At 45.7% G+C, this 26,760-nt stretch overlaps 1 protein-coding gene across 1 annotated transcript; it reads left to right on the forward strand.

The window, feature by feature from the left end:
- Positions 1–687: 687 nt before the first annotated feature.
- Positions 688–21,183, forward strand: LOC110509505 (glycine amidinotransferase, mitochondrial). The gene is made up of 9 exons (XM_036981518.1): positions 688–841; positions 2,202–2,423; positions 2,680–2,875; positions 3,047–3,237; positions 7,580–7,717; positions 18,290–18,454; positions 18,915–18,978; positions 19,167–19,283; positions 19,600–21,183. Exons 1-9 carry the CDS (start codon positions 773–775, stop codon positions 19,710–19,712), a joined length of 1,275 nt encoding a protein of 424 aa, XP_036837413.1. The 5' UTR covers positions 688–772; the 3' UTR covers positions 19,713–21,183.
- The last annotated feature ends 5,577 nt before the right edge of the window (positions 21,184–26,760 follow it).

Below are 26,760 nucleotides of genomic sequence, written 5' to 3' on the forward strand. Positions count from 1 at the left end.
GTACAAGACAGTAGTTTTGGAATTGTTAGTTAGATTACTTGTTATTACTGCATTGTCGGAACTAGAAGCACAAGCATTTCGCTACACTCGCACTAACATCTGCTAACCATGTGTATGTGACAAATAAAATTTGATTTGATTTGACTAGTGCAGTGTCCCACCTCCTGTAGCCTGCATCATGTTATAACTAGTGCAGTGTCCCACACGTGGCCTCTGTTCCATCAACATGTTCTAAATCACATAGTTGAGGTGATTTATTTTACAGTAAAAACACGACGACATACAAATGCTAATCAGCCCTGTTTTGAAACATCATACAATTATCTCAGAAATGTCTCAATCCCCTTTTTCAGGCAATAGGTTTAATAATCTCATCATTGAATAATGATATGCAAATGTTATTAATTTTGCTATTTTTGCAGGCTGTCTGCAACGTTTCAGATGTGACTGAAAACCATGTATGAAACGGATCGGCCAGTTGCGTTACTTTCTTCCATTTGTGTGGGAGAGATTGGGTGTGCGACTGATAAGAATGTGCTGGCGTAAGGTGTAGAATTTCAGGGAACATTTTTCTCAGGTCACGTTGACTGCCCCCCCACAACTTGTCCCAATGCCTCGAGGGGCCCTGCGAGCGGATATAAAGAGGCATCAGAACGCGAAGGGTCTTCCATTCATTCTCAGAACTCCTGACATTCAGGTGGATCTTGTCCTGCCGCGAAGCCGCCCGCCGCTAGAATATCCCAAATAGCCATCACCATTATCAGGTCGGACAATGCTGCGAGTCAGGTGTCTCAGAGGAGGTAGCAGGGGGGCCGAGGCCGCCCATCTGATCGGATCTATGGTTGGTATTTAGTTCCTGTTTTTTGTTTATTCAGAAATGTACAAAATCATAAAATGTGGCGAGTCTCATGGAAAGCGCAGCTGCGGCAAACAGCTGTTGGCTGTCACTCAGAAAAGTGAACACATTTCATTTAATTTTTTTACAATTATAATATTATTTTTTATTAATTTAATTTGTTCTGATTACTTTGAACATTATTCTTTAGAATAAAATGAATAGGCTATTTTTTACACCTTCTTTTCACAGCAAAATACTCCATTAAATGTAGGCCTACCAATCAAAAAGCATGTCATTTTCTTTCATTCATTGATTTTGTCCGGACATAGGCGAGTTTTTGTTTCAAATAAAACGAATATAGCAGCATGTCTTGCGTTACTCAAGAATTTCGCATGCTGTTCTCTGGAATTGTGAATTAAGTCAATTCCATCTGCACGGAGTAGAAGGCAAAAATTGCTACAGAAGTTAAAACATCAACCTATGTATTTATTGGAAGAGAACGTTTCTGCTTTATTTGGAAATGTGTAAGAGAGAGACGTGTGTCCGGCAGCAAATTTTTGCGCGTGAATGACAGTGGACAGCTGTTGCGGGCCCTCCCTGAACCCACTGACACGGAGAGCTGCGCATGCCCTCCCTGGCCCCTTGAAATCATACATCCAACCGAGATAAGTGCGTTTATCAAGCGCACCTTGACTCAAAACCAATAGTCCATATCTAACACCGCTCCGTTAGGCTTGAACACCTTATATTGACCAATGGTTTTCCTTTTGGCCTTGTAATGCATCGGTCTTTGTGTAATGTCGAATGTGTATGATAAGGCTTACTGCAAGAGATTAAGCTAACAGGTTAGTCCTTGGTCGACTTATCTTTAAACCACTGTTAGCATGGTCAGGACTTGAAGAATCACCTCAGTTCAACTACTGATTGGAAAAATATATAAAACAAATCCACATTTGTTGGAAGGTTAACATCTTAATCAATTTGATTATAATATAATGTTATATGGTAAACTTGTGAACGGCCCTGTAATCATGTATGTTGCGTTGCGGAGCCAGCAGTGTGACCCAGTGGCATACCGCAGTTTCGCGCCCCGCAAGGTCTGAGCGAAACATGATTAAGGATTTTTTTTGGGGGGGAAACAACTAACTTCCTACAATGCTGCACATTCTGCTATGGGGCAAAGATAAACATTTGCAGTTTTATAGCTAATATGATGCTATTGTACACATTTTGCCATGAAGCCGAGAGAAAATGTTTCAGTTTTACAGCTCATTTCCTGTCATTCTAAACATTACATGTAATGTGTGACCACACCGTGACATGTGAGCAGATGATACTGACGCAGCTGTTCATCTTCCCGCAGCTCGGCCGCGCCATGACTGGCTGGGTGCAGGGCGCGTTCCAGAGCTACTCGAGTTCCGCTGCTGCCGCGCAGCCGCAACGCGCCCTGGAGGAGAACGCTGTCACTGAGCCTGAGCGACAGGAGTGTCCTGTCTGCGCCTACAACGAATGGGACCCGCTCGAAGAGGTGATCGTAGGCCGCGCCGAGAACGCGCGCGTCCCTCCTTTCACAGTAGAGGTCAAGGTGAGGTCATCAAGTCAGGACTCACAATTATGTAGAACAAATCTACACTATGTTTAAACTAAGATGCAATGAACCATAAATATATTATTATTGCATTGAGTTGATGCAAAATTAGCCTATTGCAAATAGCAACAGCTTCCTTGCCAAATACATTAATATCTTTAATGGGACTCACCTGCTCAAATGAAATATTAATAATTCAAATAAATGAATGAATGAAGAACCCATATTGATGTATTCAACTTTTTTTCAACAGGCTAACACATATGAGAAGCATTGGCCCTTCTACCAGAAGTATGGGGGCCAAAGCTTTCCTGAGGACCACTTGAAGAAAGCCGTTGCTGAGATTGAAGAAATGTGCAATATTCTCCGCATGGAGGGAGTTACAGTCCAGAGACCTGAACCCATGGACTGGTCCTTTGAGTACAACACTCCAGACTTCACCTCTACTGGTAGGCAGAGGGGAGCGCTACGGGATTGGTTGGTTAATTGATTGGTGGGTTTGTTGGTTCGGTTGGTTGGTTAATTGATTGTTTGATAGAAAATTCACCACCTGAGCATTGAGTAAAAAAAAAAACAACCTGTGTGTCTCTAGCATGTCTCCTCTCCTCTCCTCCACCCAGGCATGTATGCTGCCATGCCCAGAGACATCCTCATGGTAGTGGGGAATGAGATCATCGAGGCTCCCATGGCCTGGAGGTCCCGCTTCTTTGAGTACCGAGCCTACAGACCCCTCATCAAGGAGTACTTCAGAAAGGGTGCCAAGTGGACCACCCCCCCAAAACCCACCATGTCTGATGAGCTGTACGATCAGGTAGGTGCTAGATGACCCCCGAGAGGTGCTCTACTCACTGCAGATGTCACCCTGACCCCCGAGAGGTGCTCTACTCACTTCAGATGTCACCCTGACCCCCGAGAGGTGCTCTACTCACTGCAGTTGTCATCCTGACCCCCGAGAGGTGCTCTACTCACTTCAGAGTCTCTGTTCCTGCAGGGATCACATACTAGACATGCATTCACTGTTATGTAAAACCCCTTTGAGTAAAAGCTTCTACTATACGTGGCATAGATTACTCTGTTCTTTGGCCGTATCTCATATAGCATGCTATAAGTGACATATTACCCATGAGATTAGGCCCAAATTTAGTGTATTTGTATTACCCATGAGATTAGGCCCAAATTTAGTGTGTTTGTATTACTCATGAGATTTGGCCCAAGAACAGGGTGTGTATTTTACTCATGTGGCAAGGGGCCATTTAAAGATACACAGTTCATACATGATAACGTAATGGCTGTAGATAATCAACCCCCCTGCTCCAACCTATCAGTTTCTCTGACCTCTCCTTAAACTGAGACTCATAACTTAATGGCTGTAGATAATCAACCCCCCCTGCGCCAACCTGTCAGTTTCTCTGACCACTCCTTAAACTGAGACTCATAATTTATTAATGGATGTAGATAATCAACCCCCTGCTCCAACCTGTCAGTTTCTCTGACCTTTCCTTAAACTGAGACTCATAATTTATTAATGGATGTAGATAATCAACCCCCTGCTCCAACCTGTCAGTTTCTCTGACCCTCTCCTTAAACTGAGACTCATAACTTAAAGTCTGTAGATAATCAACCCCTCCACTCCAACCTGTCAGTTTCTCTGAGCTCTCCTTAAACTGAGACTCATAACTTAATGGCTGTAGATAATCAACCCCTCCACTCCAACTTGTCAGTTTCTCTGACCTCTCCTTAAACTGAGACTCATAACTTAATAGCTGTAGATAATAAACCCCTCCACTACAACCTGTCAGTTTCTCTGACCTCTCCTTAAACTGAGACTCATAACTTAATGGCTGTAGATAATCAACCCCTCCTCTCCAACCTGTCAGTTTCTCTGACCTCTCCTTAAACTGAGACTCATAACTTATTAATGGATGTAGATAATCAACCCCTCCACTCCAACCTGTCAGTTTCTCTGACCTCTCCTTAAACTGAGACTCATAATTTATTAATGGATGTAGATAATCAACCCCTCCACTCCAACCTGTCAGTTTCTCTGACCTCTCCTTAAACTGAGACTCATAACTTATTAATGGCTGTAGATAATCAACCGCCCTGCGCCAACCTGTCAGTTTCTCTGACCTCTCCTTAAACTGAGACTCATAACTTAATGGCTGTAGATAATCAACCCCCCTGCTCCAACCTGTCAGTTTCTCTGAGCTCTCCTTAAACTGAGACTCATAACTTAATGGCTGCAGATAATCAACCCCCCTGCGCCAACCTGTCAGTTTCTCTGAGCTCTCCTTAAACTGAGACTCATAACTTAATGGCTGTAGATAATCAACCCCCCTGCGCCAACCTGTCAGTTTCTCTGACCTCTCCTTTAACTGAGACTCATAACTTAATGGCTGTAGATAATCAACCCCTCCTCTCCAACCTGTCAGTTTCTCTGACCTCTCCTTAAACTGAGACTCAGCGACGTGACATTGCCACGAGCAGCAGGGTTGACCAAAGATATTTCTTATGAGTGTGATGCAAGAAGATGCACTCTCACAGAGTATCTGCACGGGCACACTTCACTCTGCTGCAGTGTGATGGTTGCAGCCTGCCAAAAACGGTGGAGAAGTTTAGCCTCGTGCTTCAACTCTCTGTTGCGGAAATCGTCCCGATACTGATGTTTACTTTGTTTATCACTGAGTCTACGTTTAAACCAGTCAGTCTCTGACCTCTGTCTGACCCCCCTCCCCACTCCAGGACTAACATGTCTCTCACTCTCTCTCTGCCCTGTCTGTCTCTCTAATCTGTCTCTCTCTCTGTCCCCCTTCCAGGACTAACCTGTCTGTCTCTCTCTCTGTCCCCACTCCAGGACTAACCTGTCTTTCTCTCTCTGCTCTGTCTGTCTCTATAATCTGTCTCTCTCTCTGCCCCCCCCCCCCAGGACTAACCTGTCTGTCTCTCTAATCTGTCTCTCTCTTTGCCCCCTCCAGGACTAACCTGTCTGTCTCTCTAATCTCTCTCTCTCTGCCCCCCCAAGGACTAACCTGTCTGTCTCTCTAATCTGTCTCTCTCTCTGACCCCCTCCAGGACTAACCTGTCTCTCTCTCTAATCTGTCTCTCTCTCTGTCCCCCTCCAGGATTTACCTGTCTGTCTCTATAATCTGTCTCTCTCTCTGCCCCCCCCCCCAGGACTAACCTGTCTGTCTCTCAAATCTGTCTCTCTCTCTCTGACCCCCTCCAGGACTAACCTGTCTCTCTCTCTCTCTCTGCCCTGTCTGTCTCTCTAATATGTCTCTCTCTCTGCCCCTCCAGGACTAACCTGTCTGTCTCTCTAATCTGTCTCTCTCTCTGCCCCCTCCAGGACTAACTTGTCTGTCTCTCTAATCTGTCTCTCTCTCTCTGCCCCCTCCAGCACTAACCTGTCTGTCTCTCTAATCTGTCTCTCTCTCTGCCCCCTCCAGCACTAACCTGTCTGTCTCTCTAATCTGTCTCTCTCCCTGCCCCCTCCAGAACTAACTTGTCTGTCTCTTTGCCCTGTCTGTCTCTCTGCCCCCTCCAGCAATAATCTGTCTGTCTCTCTAATCTGTCTCCTTCTCTGCCCCCTCCAGGACTAACCTGTCTGTCTCTCTAATCTGTCTCTCTCTTTGCCCCCTCCAGGACTAACCTGTCTGTCTCTCTAATCTGTCTCTCATTCTGACCCTCTCCAGGATTTACCTGTCTGTCTCTCTAATCTGTCTCTCTCCCTGCCCCCTCCAGGACTAATCTGTATTTCTCTCTGCCCCCTCCAGGACTAACCTGTCTGTCTCTCTAATCTGTCTCTCTCTCTCTGCCCCCTCCAGGACTAACCTGTCTGTCTCTCTAATCTGTCTCTCTCTCTGCCCCCTCCAGCACTAACCTGTCTGTCTCTCTAATCTGTCTCTCTCTGCCACCTCCAGGACTAACCTGTCTGTCTCTCTAATCTGTCTCTCTCTTTGCCCCCTCCAGGACTAACCTGTCTGTCTCTCTAATCTGTCTCTCTCTCTGCCCCCTCCAGGACTAACCTGTCTGTCTCTCTAATCTGTCTCTCTCTCTGCCCCCTCCAGGACTAACCTGTCTGTCTCTCTAATCTGTCTCTCTCTCTGCCCCCTCCATGACTAACCTGTCTGTCTCTCTAATCTGTCTCTCTCTGCCCCCTCCAGGACTAACCTGTCTGTCTCTCTAATCTGTCTCTCTCTTTGCCCCCTCCAGGACTAACCTGTCTGTCTCTCTAATCTGTCTCTCTCTCTGCCCCCTCCAGCACTAACCTGTCTGTCTCTCTAATCTGTCTCTCTCTTTGCCCCCTCCATGACTAACCTGTCTGCCTCTCTAATCTGTCTCTCTAATCTGTCTCTCTCTCTCTGCCCCCCCTCCAGGACTAACCTGTCTGTCTCTCTAATCTGTCTCTCTCTGCCCCCTCCAGGACTAACCAGTCTGTCTCTCTAATCTGTCTCTCTCTCTGCCCCCTCCAGGACTAACCAGTCTGTCTCTCTAATCTGTCTCTCTCTTTGCCCCCTCCAGGACTAACCTGTCTGTCTCTCTAATCTGTCTCTCTAATCTGTCTCTCTAATCTGTCTCTCTAATCTGTCTCTCTAATCTGTCTCTCTAATCTGTCTCTCTAATCTGTCCCTCTAATCTGTCCCTCTAATCTGTCCCTCTAATCTGTCTCTCTAATCTGTCTCTCTCTGCCCCCCTCTAGGACTAACCTGTCTGTCTCGCTAATCTGTCTCTCTAATCTGTCTCTCTAATCTGTCTCTCTAATCTGTCTCTCTAATCTGTCCCTCTAATCTGTCCCTCTAATCTGTCTCTCTAATCTGTCTCTCTCTCTGCCCCCCTCTAGGACTAACCTGTCTGTCTCGCTAATCTGTCTCTCTAATCTGTCTCTCTAATCTGTCTGTCTCTCTGCCCCCCTCCAGGACTAACCTGTCTGTCTCTCTAATCTGTCTCTCTAATCGCTCTCTAATCTGTCTCTCTAATCTGTCTCTCTAATCTGTCTCTCTCTCTGCCCCCCTCTAGGACTAACCTGTCTGTCTCGCTAATCTGTCTCTCTAATCTGTCTCTCTAATCTGTCTGTCTCTCTGCCCCCCTCCAGGACTAACCTGTCTGTCTCTCTAATCTGTCTCTCTAATCTGTCTCTCTCTTCCCCCCTCCAGGACTACCCTATCCGCACGGTGGAGGACAGACACAAGCTGGCTGCCCAGGGAAAGTTTGTCACCACCGAACACGAGCCGTGCTTCGACGCCGCTGACTTCATCAGAGCTGGCAGGGATCTGTTCGTCCAGAGGAGTCAGGTATGGAGGCCCCAATGCCACATATCTTTTATAGAGTCACACTGTGTTCACTCCTTAATCTAAAAAAAAAAGTATGTGGACAGCCCTTCAAATGAGTGGATTTCAGCCACACCCATTGCTGACAGGTGTATAAAATCGAGCACACAGTCATGCGATCTCCATAGACAAACATTGGCAGTAGAATGGCCATCCTGAAGAGGTCAGTGACTTTCAACGTGGCACCGTCATAGGATGCCACCTTTCCAACAAGTCTGTTTGTAAAATGTATGCCCTGCTAGAGCTGCCCCGAACAACTGTGAGTACTATTATTGTGAAGTGGAAACATCTAGGAGCAACAACGGCTCAGCTGCAAAGTGGTAGGCCACACAAGCTCACAGAACGTGACTACCGACTGCTGAAGTGCGTAGCAACACTCACTACCAAGTTCCAAACTGCCTCTGGAAGCAACATCAGCACAATAACTGTTCGTCAGGAGCTTCATGAAATGGGTTTCCATGGCCGAGCAGCTGCACACAAGTCTAAGATCACCATGTGCAATGCCGAGCGTCAGGCTGGAGGGGTGTAAAGCTTGCCGCCATTGGACTCTGGAGCAGTGGAAACGCGTCCTCTGGAGTGATGAATGATGCTTCACCATCTGGCAGTCCGACGGACGAATTTGAGTTAGGTGGATGCCAGGACAACACTACCTGCCCATATGCATAGTGACAATTGTAAAGTTTGGTGGAGGAATAATGGTCTGGAGCTGTATTTCATGGTTCGACTCCTTTAGTTCCAGTGAAGGGAAATCTTAACGCTCCAGCATCCAATGACATTCTAAACGATTCTGTGCTTCCAACTTTGTGGCAACAGTTTCGGGAAGGCCCTTTCCTGTTTCAGCATGACAATATCCCCGTGCACAAAGGAAGGCCCATACAGAAATGGTTTGTTGAGATCGGTGTGGAAGAACTTGACTGGCCTGCACAGAGCCCTGACCTCACCCCATTGAACACCTTTGGGATTGGAACACTGACTGCGAGCCAGGCCTAATCGCCCAACATCAGTGCCCGACCTCACTAATGCTCTTGTGGCTGAATGAAAGCAAGTCCCCTGCAGCAATGTTCCAACAACTAGTGAGAAGCCTTCCCAGAAGAGTGGAGGCTGTTATAGCAGCAAAGGAGGGACCATCTCGATTTTAATGACCATGGATTTGGAATGAGATGTTGGACGACCAGGTGTCGTTGATTTGGCCTTAACAGCGTAGCTACAGTTCACCTAATAAAGAGACAAAACAGTAATAGGGATGCAGAACTTGCCTTAACAGAAGCCCTACACTGCCTGGCTGCAATTACATCCCCAGTCTGGAGCAAAGAAGCCGACAGAACAGACAACTGGTGTACAGACGGATCCCATGGTAACGGGGTCATGGGGTCACGGGGTCACGGAACACATTGAGTCCCTTTGAGGCTTTTTTTATAGTTTGTCAATGACCGAGTTTAGAGCCACTAATTAACACAATTAGATACAGGCCTAGAAGCCTACGGGCCAGCTCTGTAGGACCACAGTGTTAACTAGTGAAGGTAATTAATTGGGTGCTCTGTAGGACCACAGTGTTAACTAGTGAAGGTAATTAATTGGGTGCTCTGTAGGACCACAGTGTTAACTAGTGAAGGTAATTAATTGGATGCTCTGTAGGACCACAGTGTTAACTAGTGAAGGTAATTAATTGGGTGCTCTGTAGGACCACAGTGTTAACTAGTGAAGGTAATTAATTGGGTGCTCTGTAGGACCACAGTGTTAACTAGTGAAGGTAATTAATTGGGTGCTCTGTAGGACCACAGTGTTAACTAGTGAAGGTAATGAATTGGGTGCTCTGTAGGACCACAGTGTTAACTAGTGAAGGTAATGAATTGGGTGCTCTGTAGGACCACAGTGTTAACTAGTGAAGGTAATGAATTGGGTGCTCTGTAGGACCACAGTGTTAACTAGTGAAGGTAATGAATTGGGTGCTCTGTAGGACCACAGTGTTAACTGGTGAAGGTAATGAATTGGGTGCTCTGTAGGACCACAGTGTTAACTAGTGAAGGTAATGAATTGGGTGCTCTGTAGGACCACAGCGTTAACTAGTGAAGGTAATGAATTGGGTGCTCTGTAGGACCACAGTGTTAACTAGTGAAGGTAATTAATTGGGTGCTCTGTAGGACCACAGTGTTAACTAGTGAAGGTAATGAATTGGGTGCTCTGTAGGACCACAGTGTTAACTAGTGAAGGTAATGAATTGGGTGCTCTGTAGGACCACAGTGTTAACTAGTGAAGGTAATGAATTGGGTGCTCTGTAGGACCACAGTGTTAACTAGTGAAGGTAATGAATTGGGTGCTCTGTAGAACCAGTGTTAACTAGTGAAGGTAATGAATTGGGTGCTCTATAGGACCACAGTGTTAACTAGTGAAGGTAATGAATTAGGTGCTCTGTAGGACCACAGTGTTAACTAGTGAAGGTAATGAATTGGGTGCTCTGTAGGACCACAGTGTTAACTAGTGAAGGTAATGAATTGGGTGCTCTGTTGAACCAGTGTTAACTAGTGAAGGTAATGAATTGGGTGCTCTGTAGAACCAGTGTTAACTAGTGAAGGTAATGAATTGGGTGCTCTGTAGGACCACAGTGTTAACTAGTGAAGGTAATGAATTGGGTGCTCTGTAGGACCACAGTGTTAACTAGTGAAGGTAATGAATTGGGTGCTCTGTAGGACCACAGTGTTAACTGGTGAAGGTAATGAATTGGGTGCTCTGTAGGACCACAGTGTTAACTAGTGAAGGTAATGAATTGGGTGCTCTGTAGGACCACAGCGTTAACTAGTGAAGGTAATGAATTGGGTGCTCTGTAGGACCACAGTGTTAACTAGTGAAGGTAATTAATTGGGTGCTCTGTAGGACCACAGTGTTAACTAGTGAAGGTAATGAATTGGGTGCTCTGTAGGACCACAGTGTTAACTAGTGAAGGTAATGAATTGGGTGCTCTGTAGGACCACAGTGTTAACTAGTGAAGGTAATGAATTGGGTGCTCTGTAGGACCACAGTGTTAACTAGTGAAGGTAATGAATTGGGTGCTCTGTAGAACCAGTGTTAACTAGTGAAGGTAATGAATTGGGTGCTCTATAGGACCACAGTGTTAACTAGTGAAGGTAATGAATTGGGTGCTCTGTAGGACCACAGTGTTAACTAGTGAAGGTAATGAATTGGGTGCTCTGTAGGACCACAGTGTTAACTAGTGAAGGTAATGAATTGGGTGCTCTGTTGAACCAGTGTTAACTAGTGAAGGTAATGAATTGGGTGCTCTGTAGAACCAGTGTTAACTAGTGAAGGTAATGAATTGGGTGCTCTGTATGACCACGGTGTTAACTAGTGAAGGTAATGAATTGGGTGCTCTATAGGACCACAGTGTTAACTAGTGAAGGTAATGAATTGGGTGCTCTGTAGGACCACAGTGTTAACTAGTGAAGGTAATGAATTGGGTGCTCTGTAGGACCACAGTGTTAACTAGTGAAGGTAATGAATTGGGTGCTCTGTAGGACCACAGTGTTAACTAGTGAAGGTAATTAATTGGGTGCTCTGTAGGACCACAGTGTTAACTAGTGAAGGTAATGAATTGGGTGCTCTGTAGGACCACAGTGTTAACTAGTGAAGGTAATGAATTGGGTGCTCTGTATGACCACAGTGTTAACTAGTGAAGGTAATGAATTGGGTGCTCTGTAGAACCAGTGTTAACTAGTGAAGGTAATGAATTGGGTGCTCTGTAGGACCACAGTGTTAACTAGTGAAGGTAATGAATTGGGTGCTCTGTAGAATCAGTGTTAACTAGTGAAGGTAATAAATTGGGTGCTCTGTAGAACCAGTGTTAACTAGTGAAGGTAATGAATTGGGTGCTCTGTAGGACCACAGTGTTAACTGGTGAAGGTAATGAATTGGGTGCTCTGTAGGACCACAGTGTTAACTAGTGAAGGTAATGAATTGGGTGCTCTGTAGAACCAGTGTTAACTAGTGAAGGTAATGAATTGGGTGCTCTGTAGAACCAGTGTTAACTAGTGAAGGTAATGAATTGGGTGCTCTGTAGAACCAGTGTTAACTAGTGAAGGTAATGAATTGGGTGCTCTGTATGACCACGGTGTTAACTAGTGAAGGTAATGAATTGGGTGCTCTATAGGACCACAGTGTTAACTAGTGAAGGTAATGAATTGGGTGCTCTGTAGGACCACAGTGTTAACTAGTGAAGGTAATGAATTGGGTGCTCTGTAGGACCACAGTGTTAACTAGTGAAGGTAATGAATTGGGTGCTCTGTAGGACCACAGTGTTAACTAGTGAAGGTAATGAATTGGGTGCTCTATAGGACCACAGTGTTAACTAGTGAAGGTAATGAATTGGGTGCTCTGTAGGACCACAGTGTTAACTAGTGAAGGTAATGAATTGGGTGCTCTGTATGACCACAGTGTTAACTAGTGAAGGTAATGAATTGGGTGCTCTGTATGACCACAGTGTTAACTAGTGAAGGTAATGAATTGGGTGCTCTATAGGACCGCAGTGTTAACTAGTGAAGGTAATGAATTGGGTGCTCTGTAGGACCACAGTGTTAACTAGTGAAGGTAATGAATTGGGTGCTCTGTATGACCACAGTGTTAACTAGTGAAGGTAATGAATTGGGTGCTCTGTAGAACCAGTGTTAACTAGTGAAGGTAATGAATTGGGTGCTCTATAGGACCACAGTGTTAACTAGTGAAGGTAATGAATTGGGTGCTCTGTAGGACCACAGTGTTAACTAGTGAAGGTAATGAATTGGGTGCTCTGTAGAACCAGTGTTAACTAGTGAAGGTAATGAATTGGGTGCTCTATAGGACCACAGTGTTAACTAGTGAAGGTAATGAATTGGGTGCTCTGTAGGACCACAGTGTTAACTAGTGAAGGTAATGAATTGGGTGCTCTGTAGGACCACAGTGTTAACTAGTGAAGGTAATGAATTGGGTGCTCTGTAGAATCAGTGTTAACTAGTGAAGGTAATAAATTGGGTGCTCTGTAGAACCAGTGTTAACTAGTGAAGGTAATGAATTGGGTGCTCTGTAGGACCACAGTGTTAACTGGTGAAGGTAATGAATTGGGTGCTCTGTAGGACCACAGTGTTAACTAGTGAAGGTAATGAATTGGGTGCTCTGTAGAACCAGTGTTAACTAGTGAAGGTAATGAATTGGGTGCTCTGTAGAACCAGTGTTAACTAGTGAAGGTAATGAATTGGGTGCTCTGTAGAACCAGTGTTAACTAGTGAAGGTAATGAATTGGGTGCTCTGTATGACCACGGTGTTAACTAGTGAAGGTAATGAATTGGGTGCTCTATAGGACCACAGTGTTAACTAGTGAAGGTAATGAATTGGGTGCTCTGTAGGACCACAGTGTTAACTAGTGAAGGTAATGAATTGGGTGCTCTGTAGGACCACAGTGTTAACTAGTGAAGGTAATGAATTGGGTGCTCTGTAGGACCACAGTGTTAACTAGTGAAGGTAATGAATTGGGTGCTCTATAGGACCACAGTGTTAACTAGTGAAGGTAATGAATTGGGTGCTCTGTAGGACCACAGTGTTAACTAGTGAAGGTAATGAATTGGGTGCTCTGTATGACCACAGTGTTAACTAGTGAAGGTAATGAATTGGGTGCTCTGTATGACCACAGTGTTAACTAGTGAAGGTAATGAATTGGGTGCTCTATAGGACCGCAGTGTTAACTAGTGAAGGTAATGAATTGGGTGCTCTGTAGGACCACAGTGTTAACTAGTGAAGGTAATGAATTGGGTGCTCTGTATGACCACAGTGTTAACTAGTGAAGGTAATGAATTGGGTGCTCTGTAGAACCAGTGTTAACTAGTGAAGGTAATGAATTGGGTGCTCTATAGGACCACAGTGTTAACTAGTGAAGGTAATGAATTGGGTGCTCTGTAGGACCACAGTGTTAACTAGTGAAGGTAATGAATTGGGTGCTCTGTAGAACCAGTGTTAACTAGTGAAGGTAATGAATTGGGTGCTCTATAGGACCACAGTGTTAACTAGTGAAGGTAATGAATTGGGTGCTCTGTAGGACCACAGTGTTAACTAGTGAAGGTAATGAATTGGGTGCTCTGTAGGACCACAGTGTTAACTAGTGAAGGTAATGAATTGGGTGCTCTATAGGACCACAGTGTTAACTAGTGAAGGTAATGAATTGGGTGCTCTGTAGGACCACAGTGTTAACTAGTGAAGGTAATGAATTGGGTGCTCTGTATGACCACAGTGTTAACTAGTGAAGGTAATGAATTGGGTGCTCTGTAGAACCAGTGTTAACTAGTGAAGGTAATGAATTGGGTGCTCTGTATGACCACAGTGTTAACTAGTGAAGGTAATGAATTGGGTGCTCTATAGGACCGCAGTGTTAACTAGTGAAGGTAATGAATTGGGTGCTCTGTAGGACCACAGTGTTAACTAGTGAAGGTAATGAATTGGGTGCTCTGTATGACCACAGTGTTAACTAGTGAAGGTAATGAATTGGGTGCTCTGTAGAACCAGTGTTAACTAGTGAAGGTAATGAATTGGGTGCTCTATAGGACCACAGTGTTAACTAGTGAAGGTAATGAATTGGGTGCTCTGTAGGACCACAGTGTTAACTAGTGAAGGTAATGAATTGGGTGCTCTGTAGGACCACAGTGTTAACTAGTGAAGGTAATGAATTGGGTGCTCTGTAGGACCACAGTGTTAACTAGTGAAGGTAATGAATTGGGTGCTCTGTAGAACCAGTGTTAACTAGTGAAGGTAATGAATTGGGTGCTCTATAGGACCACAGTGTTAACTAGTGAAGGTAATGAATTGGGTGCTCTGTAGGACCACAGTGTTAACTAGTGAAGGTAATGAATTGGGTGCTCTGTAGGACCACAGTGTTAACTAGTGAAGGTAATGAATTGGGTGCTCTGTAGGACCACAGTGTTAACTAGTGAAGGTAATGAATTGGGTGCTCTGTAGGACCACAGTGTTAACTAGTGAAGGTAATGAATTGGGTGCTCTGTATGACCACAGTGTTAACTAGTGAAGGTAATGAATTGGGTGCTCTGTAGAACCAGTGTTAACTAGTGAAGGTAATGAATTGGGTGCTCTATAGGACCACAGTGTTAACTAGTGAAGGTAATGAATTGGGTGCTCTGTAGGACCACAGTGTTAACTAGTGAAGGTAATGAATTGGGTGCTCTGTAGAACCAGTGTTAACTAGTGAAGGTAATGAATTGGGTGCTCTATAGGACCACAGTGTTAACTAGTGAAGGTAATGAATTGGGTTCTCTGTAGGACCACAGTGTTAACTAGTGAAGGTAATGAATTGGGTGCTCTGTAGGACCACAGTGTTAACTAGTGAAGGTAATGAATTGGGTGCTCTATAGGACCACAGTGTTAACTAGTGAAGGTAATGAATTGGGTGCTCTATAGGACCACAGTGTTAACTAGTGAAGGTAATGAATTGGGTGCTCTGTAGGACCACAGTGTTAACTAGTGAAGGTAATGAATTGGGTGCTCTGTAGGACCACAGCGTTAACTAGTGAAGGTAATGAATTGGGTGCTCTGTAGGACCACAGTGTTAACTAGTGAAGGTAATTAATTGGGTGCTCTGTAGGACCACAGTGTTAACTAGTGAAGGTAATGAATTGGGTGCTCTGTAGGACCACAGTGTTAACTAGTGAAGGTAATGAATTGGGTGCTCTGTAGGACCACAGTGTTAACTAGTGAAGGTAATTAATTGGGTGCTCTGTAGGACCACAGTGTTAACTAGAGAAGGTAATGAATTGGGTGCTCTGTAGGACCACAGTGTTAACTAGTGAAGGTAATGAATTGGGTGCTCTGTAGGACCACAGTGTTAACTAGTGAAGGTAATGAATTGGGTGCTCTGTAGGACCACAGTGTTAACTAGTGAAGGTAATGAATTGGGTGCTCTGTAGAACCAGTGTTAACTAGTGAAGGTAATGAATTGGGTGCTCTATAGGACCACAGTGTTAACTAGTGAAGGTAATGAATTGGGTGCTCTGTAGGACCACAGTGTTAACTAGTGAAGGTAATGAATTGGGTGCTCTGTAGGACCACAGTGTTAACTAGTGAAGGTAATGAATTGGGTGCTCTGTTGAACCAGTGTTAACTAGTGAAGGTAATGAATTGGGTGCTCTGTAGAACCAGTGTTAACTAGTGAAGGTAATGAATTGGGTGCTCTGTATGACCACGGTGTTAACTAGTGAAGGTAATGAATTGGGTGCTCTATAGGACCACAGTGTTAACTAGTGAAGGTAATGAATTGGGTGCTCTGTAGGACCACAGTGTTAACTAGTGAAGGTAATGAATTGGGTGCTCTGTAGGACCACAGTGTTAACTAGTGAAGGTAATGAATTGGGTGCTCTGTAGGACCACAGTGTTAACTAGTGAAGGTAATTAATTGGGTGCTCTGTAGGACCACAGTGTTAACTAGTGAAGGTAATGAATTGGGTGCTCTGTAGGACCACAGTGTTAACTAGTGAAGGTAATGAATTGGGTGCTCTGTATGACCACAGTGTTAACTAGTGAAGGTAATGAATTGGGTGCTCTGTAGAACCAGTGTTAACTAGTGAAGGTAATGAATTGGGTGCTCTGTAGGACCACAGTGTTAACTAGTGAAGGTAATGAATTGGGTGCTCTGTAGAATCAGTGTTAACTAGTGAAGGTAATGAATTGGGTGCTCTGTAGGACCACAGTGTTAACTGGTGAAGGTAATGAATTGGGTGCTCTGTAGGACCACAGTGTTAACTAGTGAAGGTAATGAATTGGGTGCTCTGTAGAACCAGTGTTAACTAGTGAAGGTAATGAATTGGGTGCTCTGTAGAACCAGTGTTAACTAGTGAAGGTAATGAATTGGGTGCTCTGTAGAACCAGTGTTAACTAGTGAAGGTAATGAATTGGGTGCTCTGTATGACCACGGTGTTAACTAGTGAAGGTAATGAATTGGGTGCTCTATAGGACCACAGTGTTAACTAGTGAAGGTAATGAATTGGGTGCTCTGTAGGACCACAGTGTTAACTAGTGAAGGTAATGAATTGGGTGCTCTGTAGGACCACAGTGGTACCTAGTGAAGGTAATGAATTGGGTGCTCTGTAGGACCACAGTGTTAACTAGTGAAGGTAATGAATTGGGTGCTCTATAGGACCACAGTGTTAACTAGTGAAGGTAATGAATTGGGTGCTCTGTAGGACCACAGTGTTAACTAGTGAAGGTAATGAATTGGGTGCTCTGTATGACCACAGTGTTAACTAGTGAAGGTAATGAATTGGGTGCTCTGTATGACCACAGTGTTAACTAGTGAAGGTAATGAATTGGGTGCTCTATAGGACCGCAGTGTTAACTAGTGAAGGTAATGAATTGGGTGCTCTGTAGGACCACAGTGTTAACTAGTGAAGGTAATGAATTGGGTGCTCTGTATGACCACAGTGTTAACTAGTGAAGGTAATGAATTGGGTGCTCTGTAGAACCAGTGTTAACTAGTGAAGGTAATGAATTGGGTGCTCTATAGGACCACAGTGTTAACTAGTGAAGGTAATGAATTGGGTGCTCTGTAGGACCACAGTGTTAACTAGTGAAGGTAATGAATTGGGTGCTCTGTAGAACCAGTGTTAACTAGTGAAGGTAATGAATTGGGTGCTCTATAGGACCACAGTGTTAACCAGTGAAGGTAATGAATTGGGTGCTCTGTAGGACCACAGTGTTAACTAGTGAAGGTAATGAATTGGGTGCTCTGTAGGACCACAGTGTTAACTAGTGAAGGTAATGAATTGGGTGCTCTATAGGACCACAGTGTTAACTAGTGAAGGTAATGAATTGGGTGCTCTATAGGACCACAGTGTTAACTAGTGAAGGTAATGAATTGGGTGCTCTGTAGGACCACAGTGTTAACTAGTGAAGGTAATGAATTGGGTGCTCTGTATGACCACAGTGTTAACTAGTGAAGGTAATGAATTGGGTGCTCTATAGGACCACAGTGTTAACTAGTGAAGGTAATGAATTGGGTGCTCTGTAGGACCACAGTGTTAACTAGTGAAGGTAATGAATTGGGTGCTCTGTATGACCACAGTGTTAACTAGTGAAGGTAATGAATTGGGTGCTCTGTAGAACCAGTGTTAACTAGTGAAGGTAATGAATTGGGTGCTCTGTAGGACCACAGTGTTAACTAGTGAAGGTAATGAATTGGGTGCTCTGTAGAACCAGTGTTAACTAGTGAAGGTAATGAATTGGGTGCTCTGTAGGACCACAGTGTTAACTAGTGAAGGTAATGTCTTCATGTCTCAGAAAGTGTTTACCTGGTGGTATTCACCAGGAAATGATATGATATCAATAGGTACTTTCTGGAACTTACTGTTGACGAAATCAACGCAATTGGTAACTACCTGGTACCAAATGGTGTATTATTATTAGTACTAGATATTACTAAGAAATGATTAGGTGTCATTTAAACACGTCATTCCTAAGTGAATAATGTGTAAACAATTTATTGTCGATTGATTCCAGTCGTTATTTCTCTATTTCCAGGTTACAAACTACATGGGGATTGAGTGGATGCGTCGCCATCTTGCCCCGGACTACAAGGTCCACATCATCTCATTCAAGGACCCCAACCCCATGCACATTGACGCCACCTTCAACATCATCGGGCCGGGACTGGTGCTGTCCAACCCTGATCGTCCCTGTCGTCAGGTCAGTCAGATGGAGGGAGAGAGAAAGAGAAAGGGGGATGGGGGGGGGGGGGGGGGGGGGGGGGTGGAGTGAAGAGAGAATGAGAGGAGAGAGACGGGGAGGAAGGGAGAGAGAGAGAGAGAGGAGAGAGAGACGGGAGAGAGAGGGGTGGAGAGAGAGAGAGAGAGAGAGAGAGAGAGAGAGAGAGAGAGAGAGAGGAGAGAGAGAGAGAGAGGAGAGAGAGACGGGAGAGAGAGGGGTGGAGAGAGAGAGAGAGAGAGAGAGAGAGAGAGAGATGGGAGAGAGAGGGGTGGAGAGAGAGAGAGAGAGAGAGATTACCCTCCTCCACCAGTTTGCCCTTTCCCCCTGTATATGCATTCCTGCAGTGCCCTCTGTTGGAGCGGTGCTGTAACTGATAAAACGTGACATGGGAACAGACCTCTCTGTCTGACCCACAGCATCTCTGATTTCTCTCCTTCAGGTGGAGATGTTTGAGAAGGCCGGCTGGACCGTGGTGAAGCCTCCAACCCCTCTGATTCCAGATGGTATGTTGTTGTTGTTGTTGTTGTTGTTGTTGTTGTTTGGGAATTCAATCAACAAAAGACAACACCATTTCTAGCACTTTCTTATTTGTTGATAGAAAACTCATACTCAACACTGTCGGTGTGGTCTTTTCATAGTGTGACGATATCCACGAGTGTCTGGTTAGTGAATCTACCTGTTCTCCCATCAGACCACCCTCTGTGGATGTCCTCTAAGTGGCTGTCCATGAATGTCTTGATGCTGGACCCCAAACGGGTCATGTGTGATGCCAACGAGCACACCATCCACAAGATGTTTGAGCACCTTGGTGAGTAGAAGATGACCTTCGTGTATGACCTATTCATTATAATCCCTATTTTATTCAACCATTTAGTTCTTGACCTTTTATCTTTATTTAGCGATTGATAGTTTTTATTTGTTTGTCTAAGTTAGTTCAGATAAAGTTCCAAGACAGACCTTTTGACAACTGCCATTCCTCTGGTTTTTCTGACTCCCTCCCTCCCTCCCTCCCTCCCTCCCTCCCTCCCTCCCTCCCTCCCTCCCTCCCTCCCTCCCTCCCTCCCTCCCTCCCTCCCTCACTCCCTCACTCCCTCCCTCCCTCCCTCCCTCCCTCCGTTCTCCAGGTATCAAGACCATCAAGGTGAACATCCGCCACGCCAACTCCCTGGGAGGAGGCTTCCACTGCTGGACTACTGACGTGCGTCGCCGTGGTTCCCTCGAGTCCTACTTCCACTAGCCGTGCCAGAAACAGACAGTTTTTATTGAGCTTAAGTAAGGTTAAAGTCCCAATCAACAATCTGCAGTTGATTTTTCAATCTCAAAAAATGAAAACCACGTGTTGATTTAAAGTAAACAGTTATGTGCATGACAGGGCCTTTTGCAAAAACGCTTGGTAATGAGTTCATTTTAACGCTCAACAACAACAACAAAAGTTTGTTTTTTTAAAACTTGATTTTTAGAGAGAAAAAAAAAGAGATAAGTAACTCAACATTTTCAATAAATACTGTATTTCTGGCTGGGCTATTGTGAAGCAACGTCGTACCATCTGAACGACTCCGAGTCACATCAAAAAAACGAGTCGTTTGTAAAGAGGACAGGGTAGGCTACTTTATGGGTATGATAACGATGACATCACACTTGGTTTCTGTGTCTGAAATGGCACCCTATTCCCTATGTAGTGCACTTCTTTTGACCAGAGCCCTGAGTGAATGTTCGTTATACTACTTCCTTTTGAGAACTCAGAAACAAAAAGATCAACATTTATATCGATTATCAATTGATGCTGCCATATGTTTATTTTTTTTATACAATTTTTTTTCTATCTAAAAGAACGTGTCAAACCTTTTTTATAGTACATCATTATTATTAAACAATATGGGAGTTCTTATCTCAGGTATTTCTATTTTGTAAAAAAAAAAAAAAATGAGAAAAGAATGAATCAATTGAGGCAAATGTATACTATATTATACTATATATATATATATATATATATGTATTTTATTTGCGTTCATACATTTTTCATTGTTTCCCCGAAATTAGCCTTTTATATATTTTCTTAAAAGGAGAATGAGGTTCATATCAGATATTGTGATACCTTGCAGACCTGGGTCAAATATCAAATACTTTCAAATACTTTCAAATACTTTCAAATACTTTCAAATACTGCACTTAATTTCAGTTTGGACCAGTAGAACATAACCAATGTAATATGGTCCCAGAAGTACAAACTCAAATACTTTCAAGTACATGTATTTTTTTCAAAGTATTTTACATAAGTATTTTACACTATGTATTTGTCCCGGTCTGATACCTTATGCCTCTGCTGTCTTCTGCAATAGCAACAGAGCCAGATCTAGTTGTTTTCATTACACTGCTAAGCTGCTTCTATGTTTGCGTGGTCAAATCACCAATAGGGTTCAGGAGGTCACTGGCTGTGTCCCAAAATGGCACCCTAATCCCTGTATAGTGCATAATGTAGTGTATTATATATGCAATAGGGTACCATTCGGGACACACAGTGTGTTTAGGTCATTACAACCCTAGTTTACGTTCGTAGTAGTTTTTTTTCCTTGATGTAATGTACTCTTGGAGATCAAGTGTTTTGGATCTTGAATTGATATTCGATTGTTCCAAAGCATTGAGGATGGCTCAAGGATGCAATATAAATGATTTAAAACATAAATAAATAAAACATTTTGGGAGAAATATTTCATTTATTATTACATTTAATATTATATCATTATTGTTATATTTGATCTGTCTGTCTGTGTTACGGTGCGTGAATGAGGACCCAAAAGCGAATTAACGTAAACAGAACTTCTTTAATAACAAAACATAGGTAGGCTCAGATGGACCGGCAGATTCCGACAGGACAGGACAAGGTTGCAGCAAACATGACGATAGTCTGGTTCAGGCATGAAAAACACAAACAAGAATCCGACAAAGACAGGAACAGGAACAGAGAGAGATATAGAGGACTAATCAGAGGGAAAAAGGGAACAGGTGGGAAAAGGGGTGACGAGGTAGTTAGGAGGAGACAAGGAACAGCTGGGGGAAAGAGGGGGAGAAAAGGTAACCTAATAACGACCAGCAGAGGGAGACAGGGTGAAGGGAAAGGACAGAAACAAGACACAACATGACAATACATGACAGTACCCCCCCACTCACCGAGCGCCTCCTGGCGCACTCGAGGAGGAAACCTGGCGGCAACGGAGGAAATCATCGATCAGCGCACGGTCCAGCACGTCCCGAGAGGGAACCCAACTCCTCTCCTCAGGACCGTACCCCTCCCAATCTACTAGGTACTGATGACCACGGCCCCGAGGACGCATGTCCAAAATCCTACGGACCCTGTAGATGGGTGTGCCCTCGACAAGGATGGGGGGGGGGGGGGAGACGAGCGGGGGCGCGAAGAACGGGCTTGACACAGGAGACATGGAAGACCGGGTGGACGCGACGAAGATATCGCGGAAGAAGAAGTCGCACTGCGACAGGATTAATGATCCGAGAAATACGGAACGGACCAATGAACCGCGGGGTCAACTTGCGAGAAGCGGTCTTAAGGGGAAGGTTCTGAGTGGAGAGCCAAACTCTCTGACCGCGACAATATCTAGGACTCTTAGTTCTACGCTTATTAGCAGCTCTCACAGTCTGCGCCCTATAACGGCAAAGTGCAGACCTGACCCTCTTCCAGGTGCGCTCGCAACGTTGGACAAAAGCCTGAGCGGAGGGGACGCTGGACTCGGCGAACTGAGATGAGAACAGCGGAGGCTGGTACCCGAGGCTACTCTGAAAAGGAGATAGCCCGGTCGCAGACGAAGGAAGCGAGTTGTGGGCGTATTCTGCCCAGGGGAGCTGTTCTGACCAAGACGCAGGGTTGCGAAAAGAAAGACTGCGTAAGATGCGACCAATAGTCTGATTGGCCCGTTCTGCTTGACCGTTAGACTGGGGGTGAAAGCCGGAAGAGAGACTGACGGAAGCCCCAATCAAACGGCAAAACTCCCTCCAAAATTGAGACGTGAATTGCGGACCTCTGTCCGAAACGACGTCTGACGGAAGGCCATGAATTCTGAAAACATTCTCGATGATGATTTGTGCCGTCTCTTTAGCAGAAGGAAGCTTAGCAAGGGGAATAAAATGAGCCGCCTTAGAGAACCTGTCGACAACCGTAAGAATAACAGTCTTCCCCGCTGACGAAGGCAGTCCGGTGACAAAATCTAAGGCGATGTGAGACCACGGTCGAGAGGGAATGGGAAGCGGCCTGAGACGGCCGGCAGGAGGGGAGTTACCGGACTTAGTCTGCGCGCAGACCGAACAAGCAGCCACGAAGCGACGCGTGTCATGCTCCCGGGTGGGCCACCAAAAACGCTGGCGAATGGAAGCAAGCGTACCCCGAACGCCAGGATGGCCGGCTAACTTGGCAGAGTGAGCCCACTGAAGAACGGCCAGACGAGTAGGAACGGGAACGAAAAGAAGGTTCCTAGGACAAGCGCGCGGCGCCGGAGTTTGAGTGAGTGCTTGCTTTACCTGCCTCTCAATTCCCCAGACAGTCAACCCGACAACACGCCCCTCAGGGAGAATCCCCTCGGGGTCAGTGGAGGCTACTGAAGAACTGAAGAGACGAGATAAAGCATCAGGCTTGGTGTTCTTAGAGCCCGGACGATAAGAAATCACGAACTCGAAACGAGCGAAAAACAGCGCCCAGCGCGCCTGACGCGCATTAAGTCGTTTGGCAGAACGGATGTACTCAAGGTTCCTATGGTCAGTCCAAACGACAAAAGGAACGGTCGCCCCCTCCAACCACTGTCGCCATTCGCCTAGGGCTAAGCGGATGGCGAGCAGTTCGCGGTTTCCCACATCATAGTTACGTTCCGACGGCGACAGGCGATGAGAAAAATACGCGCAAGGGTGGACCTTGTCGTCAGAGAGGGAGCGCTGAGAAAGAATGGCTCCCACGCCCACCTCTGACGCGTCAACCTCGACAACGAACTGTCTAGTGACGTCAGGTGTAACAAGGATAGGTGCGGATGTAAAACGATTCTTGAGGAGATCAAAAGCTCCCTGGGCGGAAACGGGCCACTTAAAGCACGTCTTGACAGAAGTAAGGGCTGTGAGAGGAGCTGCCACCTGACCGAAATTACGGATGAAACGACGATAGAAGTTCGCGAAGCCGAGAAAGCGCTGCAGCTCGACGCGTGACTTAGGGACGGGCCAATCAATGACAGCTTGGACCTTAGCGGGATCCATCTTAATGCCTTCAGCGGAAATAACAGAACCGAGAAATGTGACGGAGGAGGCATGAAAAGAGCACTTCTCAGCCTTCACAAAAAGACAATTCTCTAAAAGGCGCTGGAGGACACGTTGAACGTGCTGAACATGAATCTGGAGTGACGGTGAAAAAATCAGGATATCGTCAAGGTAAACGAAAACAAAGATGTTCAGCATGTCTCTCAGGACATCATTGACTAATGCCTGAAAGACAGCTGGAGCGTTAGCGAGGCCGAAAGGAAGAACCCGGTATTCAAAGTGCCCTAACGGAGTGTTAAACGCCGTCTTCCACTCGTCCCCCTCCCTGATGCGCACGAGATGGTAAGCGTTACGAAGGTCCAACTTAGTGAAAAACCTGGCTCCCTGCAGGATCTCGAAGGCTGAAGACATAAGAGGAAGCGGATAACGATTCTTCACTGTTATGTCATTCAGCCCTCGATAATCTATGCAGGGGCGCAGGGACCCGTCCTTCTTCTTAACAAAAAAAAACCCCGCTCCGGCGGGAGAGGAGGAGGGGACTATGGTACCGGCGGCAAGAGCTACAGACAAATAATCTTCGAGAGCCTTACGTTCGGGAGCCGACAGAGAGTATAGTCTACCCCGGGGGGGAGTGGTTCCCGGAAGGAGATCAATACTACAATCATACGACCGGTGTGGGGGAAGAGAGGTGGCCCTGGACCGACTGAACACCGTGCGCAGATCGTGATATTCCTCCGGCACCCCTGTCAAATCACCAGGCTCCTCCTGTGAAGAAGAGACAGAGGAAACAGGAGATAGAATAGAATTATAGAATTACTAGACCAATTAATGGAAGGATTATGACAAACTAGCCAGGGATGGCCCAAAACAACAGGTGTAAAAGGTGAACGAAAAATTAAAAAAGAAATGGTTTCGCTATGATTACCAGAAACAGTGAGGGTTAAAGGTAGCGTCTCACGCTGAATCCTGGGGAGAGGACTACCATCCAGGGCGAACAAGGCCGTGGACTCCCTTAACTGTCTGAGAGGAATGTCATGTTCCCGAGCCCAGGTCTCGTCCATAAAACAGCCCTCCGCCCCAGAGTCTATTAAGGCACTGCAGGAAGCTGACGAACCGGTCCAGGGTAGATGGACCGACAAGGTAGTGCAGGATCTTGAAGGAGAGACAGGAGTAGTAGCGCTCACCAGTAGCCCTCCGCTTACTGATGAGCTCTGGCTTTTACTGGACATGAAGTGACAAAATGACCAGCGGAACCGCAATAGAGACAGAGGCGGTTGGTGATTCTCCGTTCCCTCTCTTTAGTCGAGAAGCGGATACCTCCCAGCTGCATAGGCTCAGCACCCGAGCCGGCAGAGGAAGATGGTAGTGATGCGGAGAGGGGGGCAACGGAGAACGCGAGCTCCTTTCCACGAGCTCGGTGACGAAGATCAACCCGTCGCTCAATGCGAATAGCGAGTTCAATCAAGGAATCCACGCTGGAAGGAACCTCCCGGGAGAGAATCTCATCCTTTACCTCTGCGCGGAGACCCTCCAGAAAACGAGCGAGCAAAGCCGGCTCGTTCCAGCCACTGGAGGCAGCAAGAGTGCGAAACTCAATAGAGTAGTCTGTTATGGATCGATTACCTTGACATAGGGAAGACAGGGCCCTGGAAGCCTCCTCCCCAAAAACAGATCGATCAAAAACCCGTATCATCTCCTCCTTAAAGTCCTGATACTGGTTAGTACACTCAGCCCTTGCCTCCCAGATTGCCGTGCCCCACTCACGAGCCCGTCCAGTAAGGAGAGATATGACGTAGGCGACACGAGCAGTGCTCCTGGAGTAAGTGTTGGGCTGGAGAGAAAACACAATATCACACTGGGTGAGGAACGAGCGGCATTCAGTGGGCTCCCCAGAGTAACACGGCGGGTTATTGATTCTGGGCTCCGGAGATTCGAGAGCCCTGGAAGTGGCCGGTGGATCGAGGCGGAGATGGTGAACCTGTTCTGTGAGGTTGGAGACTTGGGTGGCCAGGGTCTCAACGGCATGTCGAGCAGCAGACAATTCCTGCTCGTGTCTGCCTAGCATCGCTCCCTGGATCTCGACGGCTGAGTGGAGAGGATCCGAAGTCGTTGGGTCCATTCTTGGTCGGATTCTTCTGTTACGGTGCGTGAATGAGGACCCAAAAGCGAATTAACGTAAACAGAACTTCTTTAATAACAAAACATAGGTAGGCTCAGATGGACCGGCAGATTCCGACAGGACAGGACAAGGTTGCAGCAAACATGACGATAGTCTGGTTCAGGCATGAAAAACACAAACAAGAATCCGACAAAGACAGGAACAGGAACAGAGAGAGATATAGAGGACTAATCAGAGGGAAAAAGGGAACAGGTGGGAAAAGGGGTGACGAGGTAGTTAGGAGGAGACAAGGAACAGCTGGGGGAAAGAGGGGGAGAAAAGGTAACCTAATAACGACCAGCAGAGGGAGACAGGGTGAAGGGAAAGGACAGAAACAAGACACAACATGACAATACATGACAGTCTGTCTGTCCGTCTGCCTGTCTGCCTGCCTGTCTGTCTGTCTGTCTGTCTGTCTGTCTGTCTGTCTGTCTGTCTGTCTGTCTGTCTGTCTATCAACCCAACCACGGGGACTGACTCAATAAATGTTTATATTAAATAACTCAATGAGCTTATTCACATTGAATAAAACTATCTGTCTCAGCTGACAAAGTCCCATAGTGGTTTAAAGCAACCTAGTTATAACAACCCAGTTCCTGTAATGTTATTGACTATACGTTAGTTTATTCCATGTGTAACTCTGTGTTGTTGTAACAATGTGCTGGGTTTCGTTGTCTGAGTCAGGCGCAGGACACAAGTTTGAGGAAAAACACTAAAGTCTTTACTCAAAATATTAATACAAAAACCCGGAATATCTCCAACAAGGAAACATCCCGTCATGAGAAAACCCTCCAACACACACAGCAACACAAAACAATCACGGACCAAACAGAAAGGTCGACGAGAGGTTAAACAAGGAAGATAATAAGGGAATATGCTT

Source organism: Oncorhynchus mykiss, chromosome 6, assembly GCF_013265735.2.
Source record: "Oncorhynchus mykiss isolate Arlee chromosome 6, USDA_OmykA_1.1, whole genome shotgun sequence".
Classification (NCBI taxonomy): domain Eukaryota; kingdom Metazoa; phylum Chordata; class Actinopteri; order Salmoniformes; family Salmonidae; genus Oncorhynchus; species Oncorhynchus mykiss.

Excerpts from the sequence above, each read along its gene's own strand:
- LOC110509505 (XM_036981518.1), top strand. The coding sequence starts at position 773 with ATGCTGCGAGTCAGGTGTCTCAGAGGAGGTAGCAGGGGGGCCGAGGCC. Across the intron at positions 842-2,201 it reads CCCATCTGATCGGATCTATG|CTCGGCCGCGCCATGACTGG; the intron begins GTTGGTATTTAG and ends ATCTTCCCGCAG. Across the intron at positions 3,238-7,579 it reads CTGATGAGCTGTACGATCAG|GACTACCCTATCCGCACGGT; the intron begins GTAGGTGCTAGA and ends TCCCCCCTCCAG.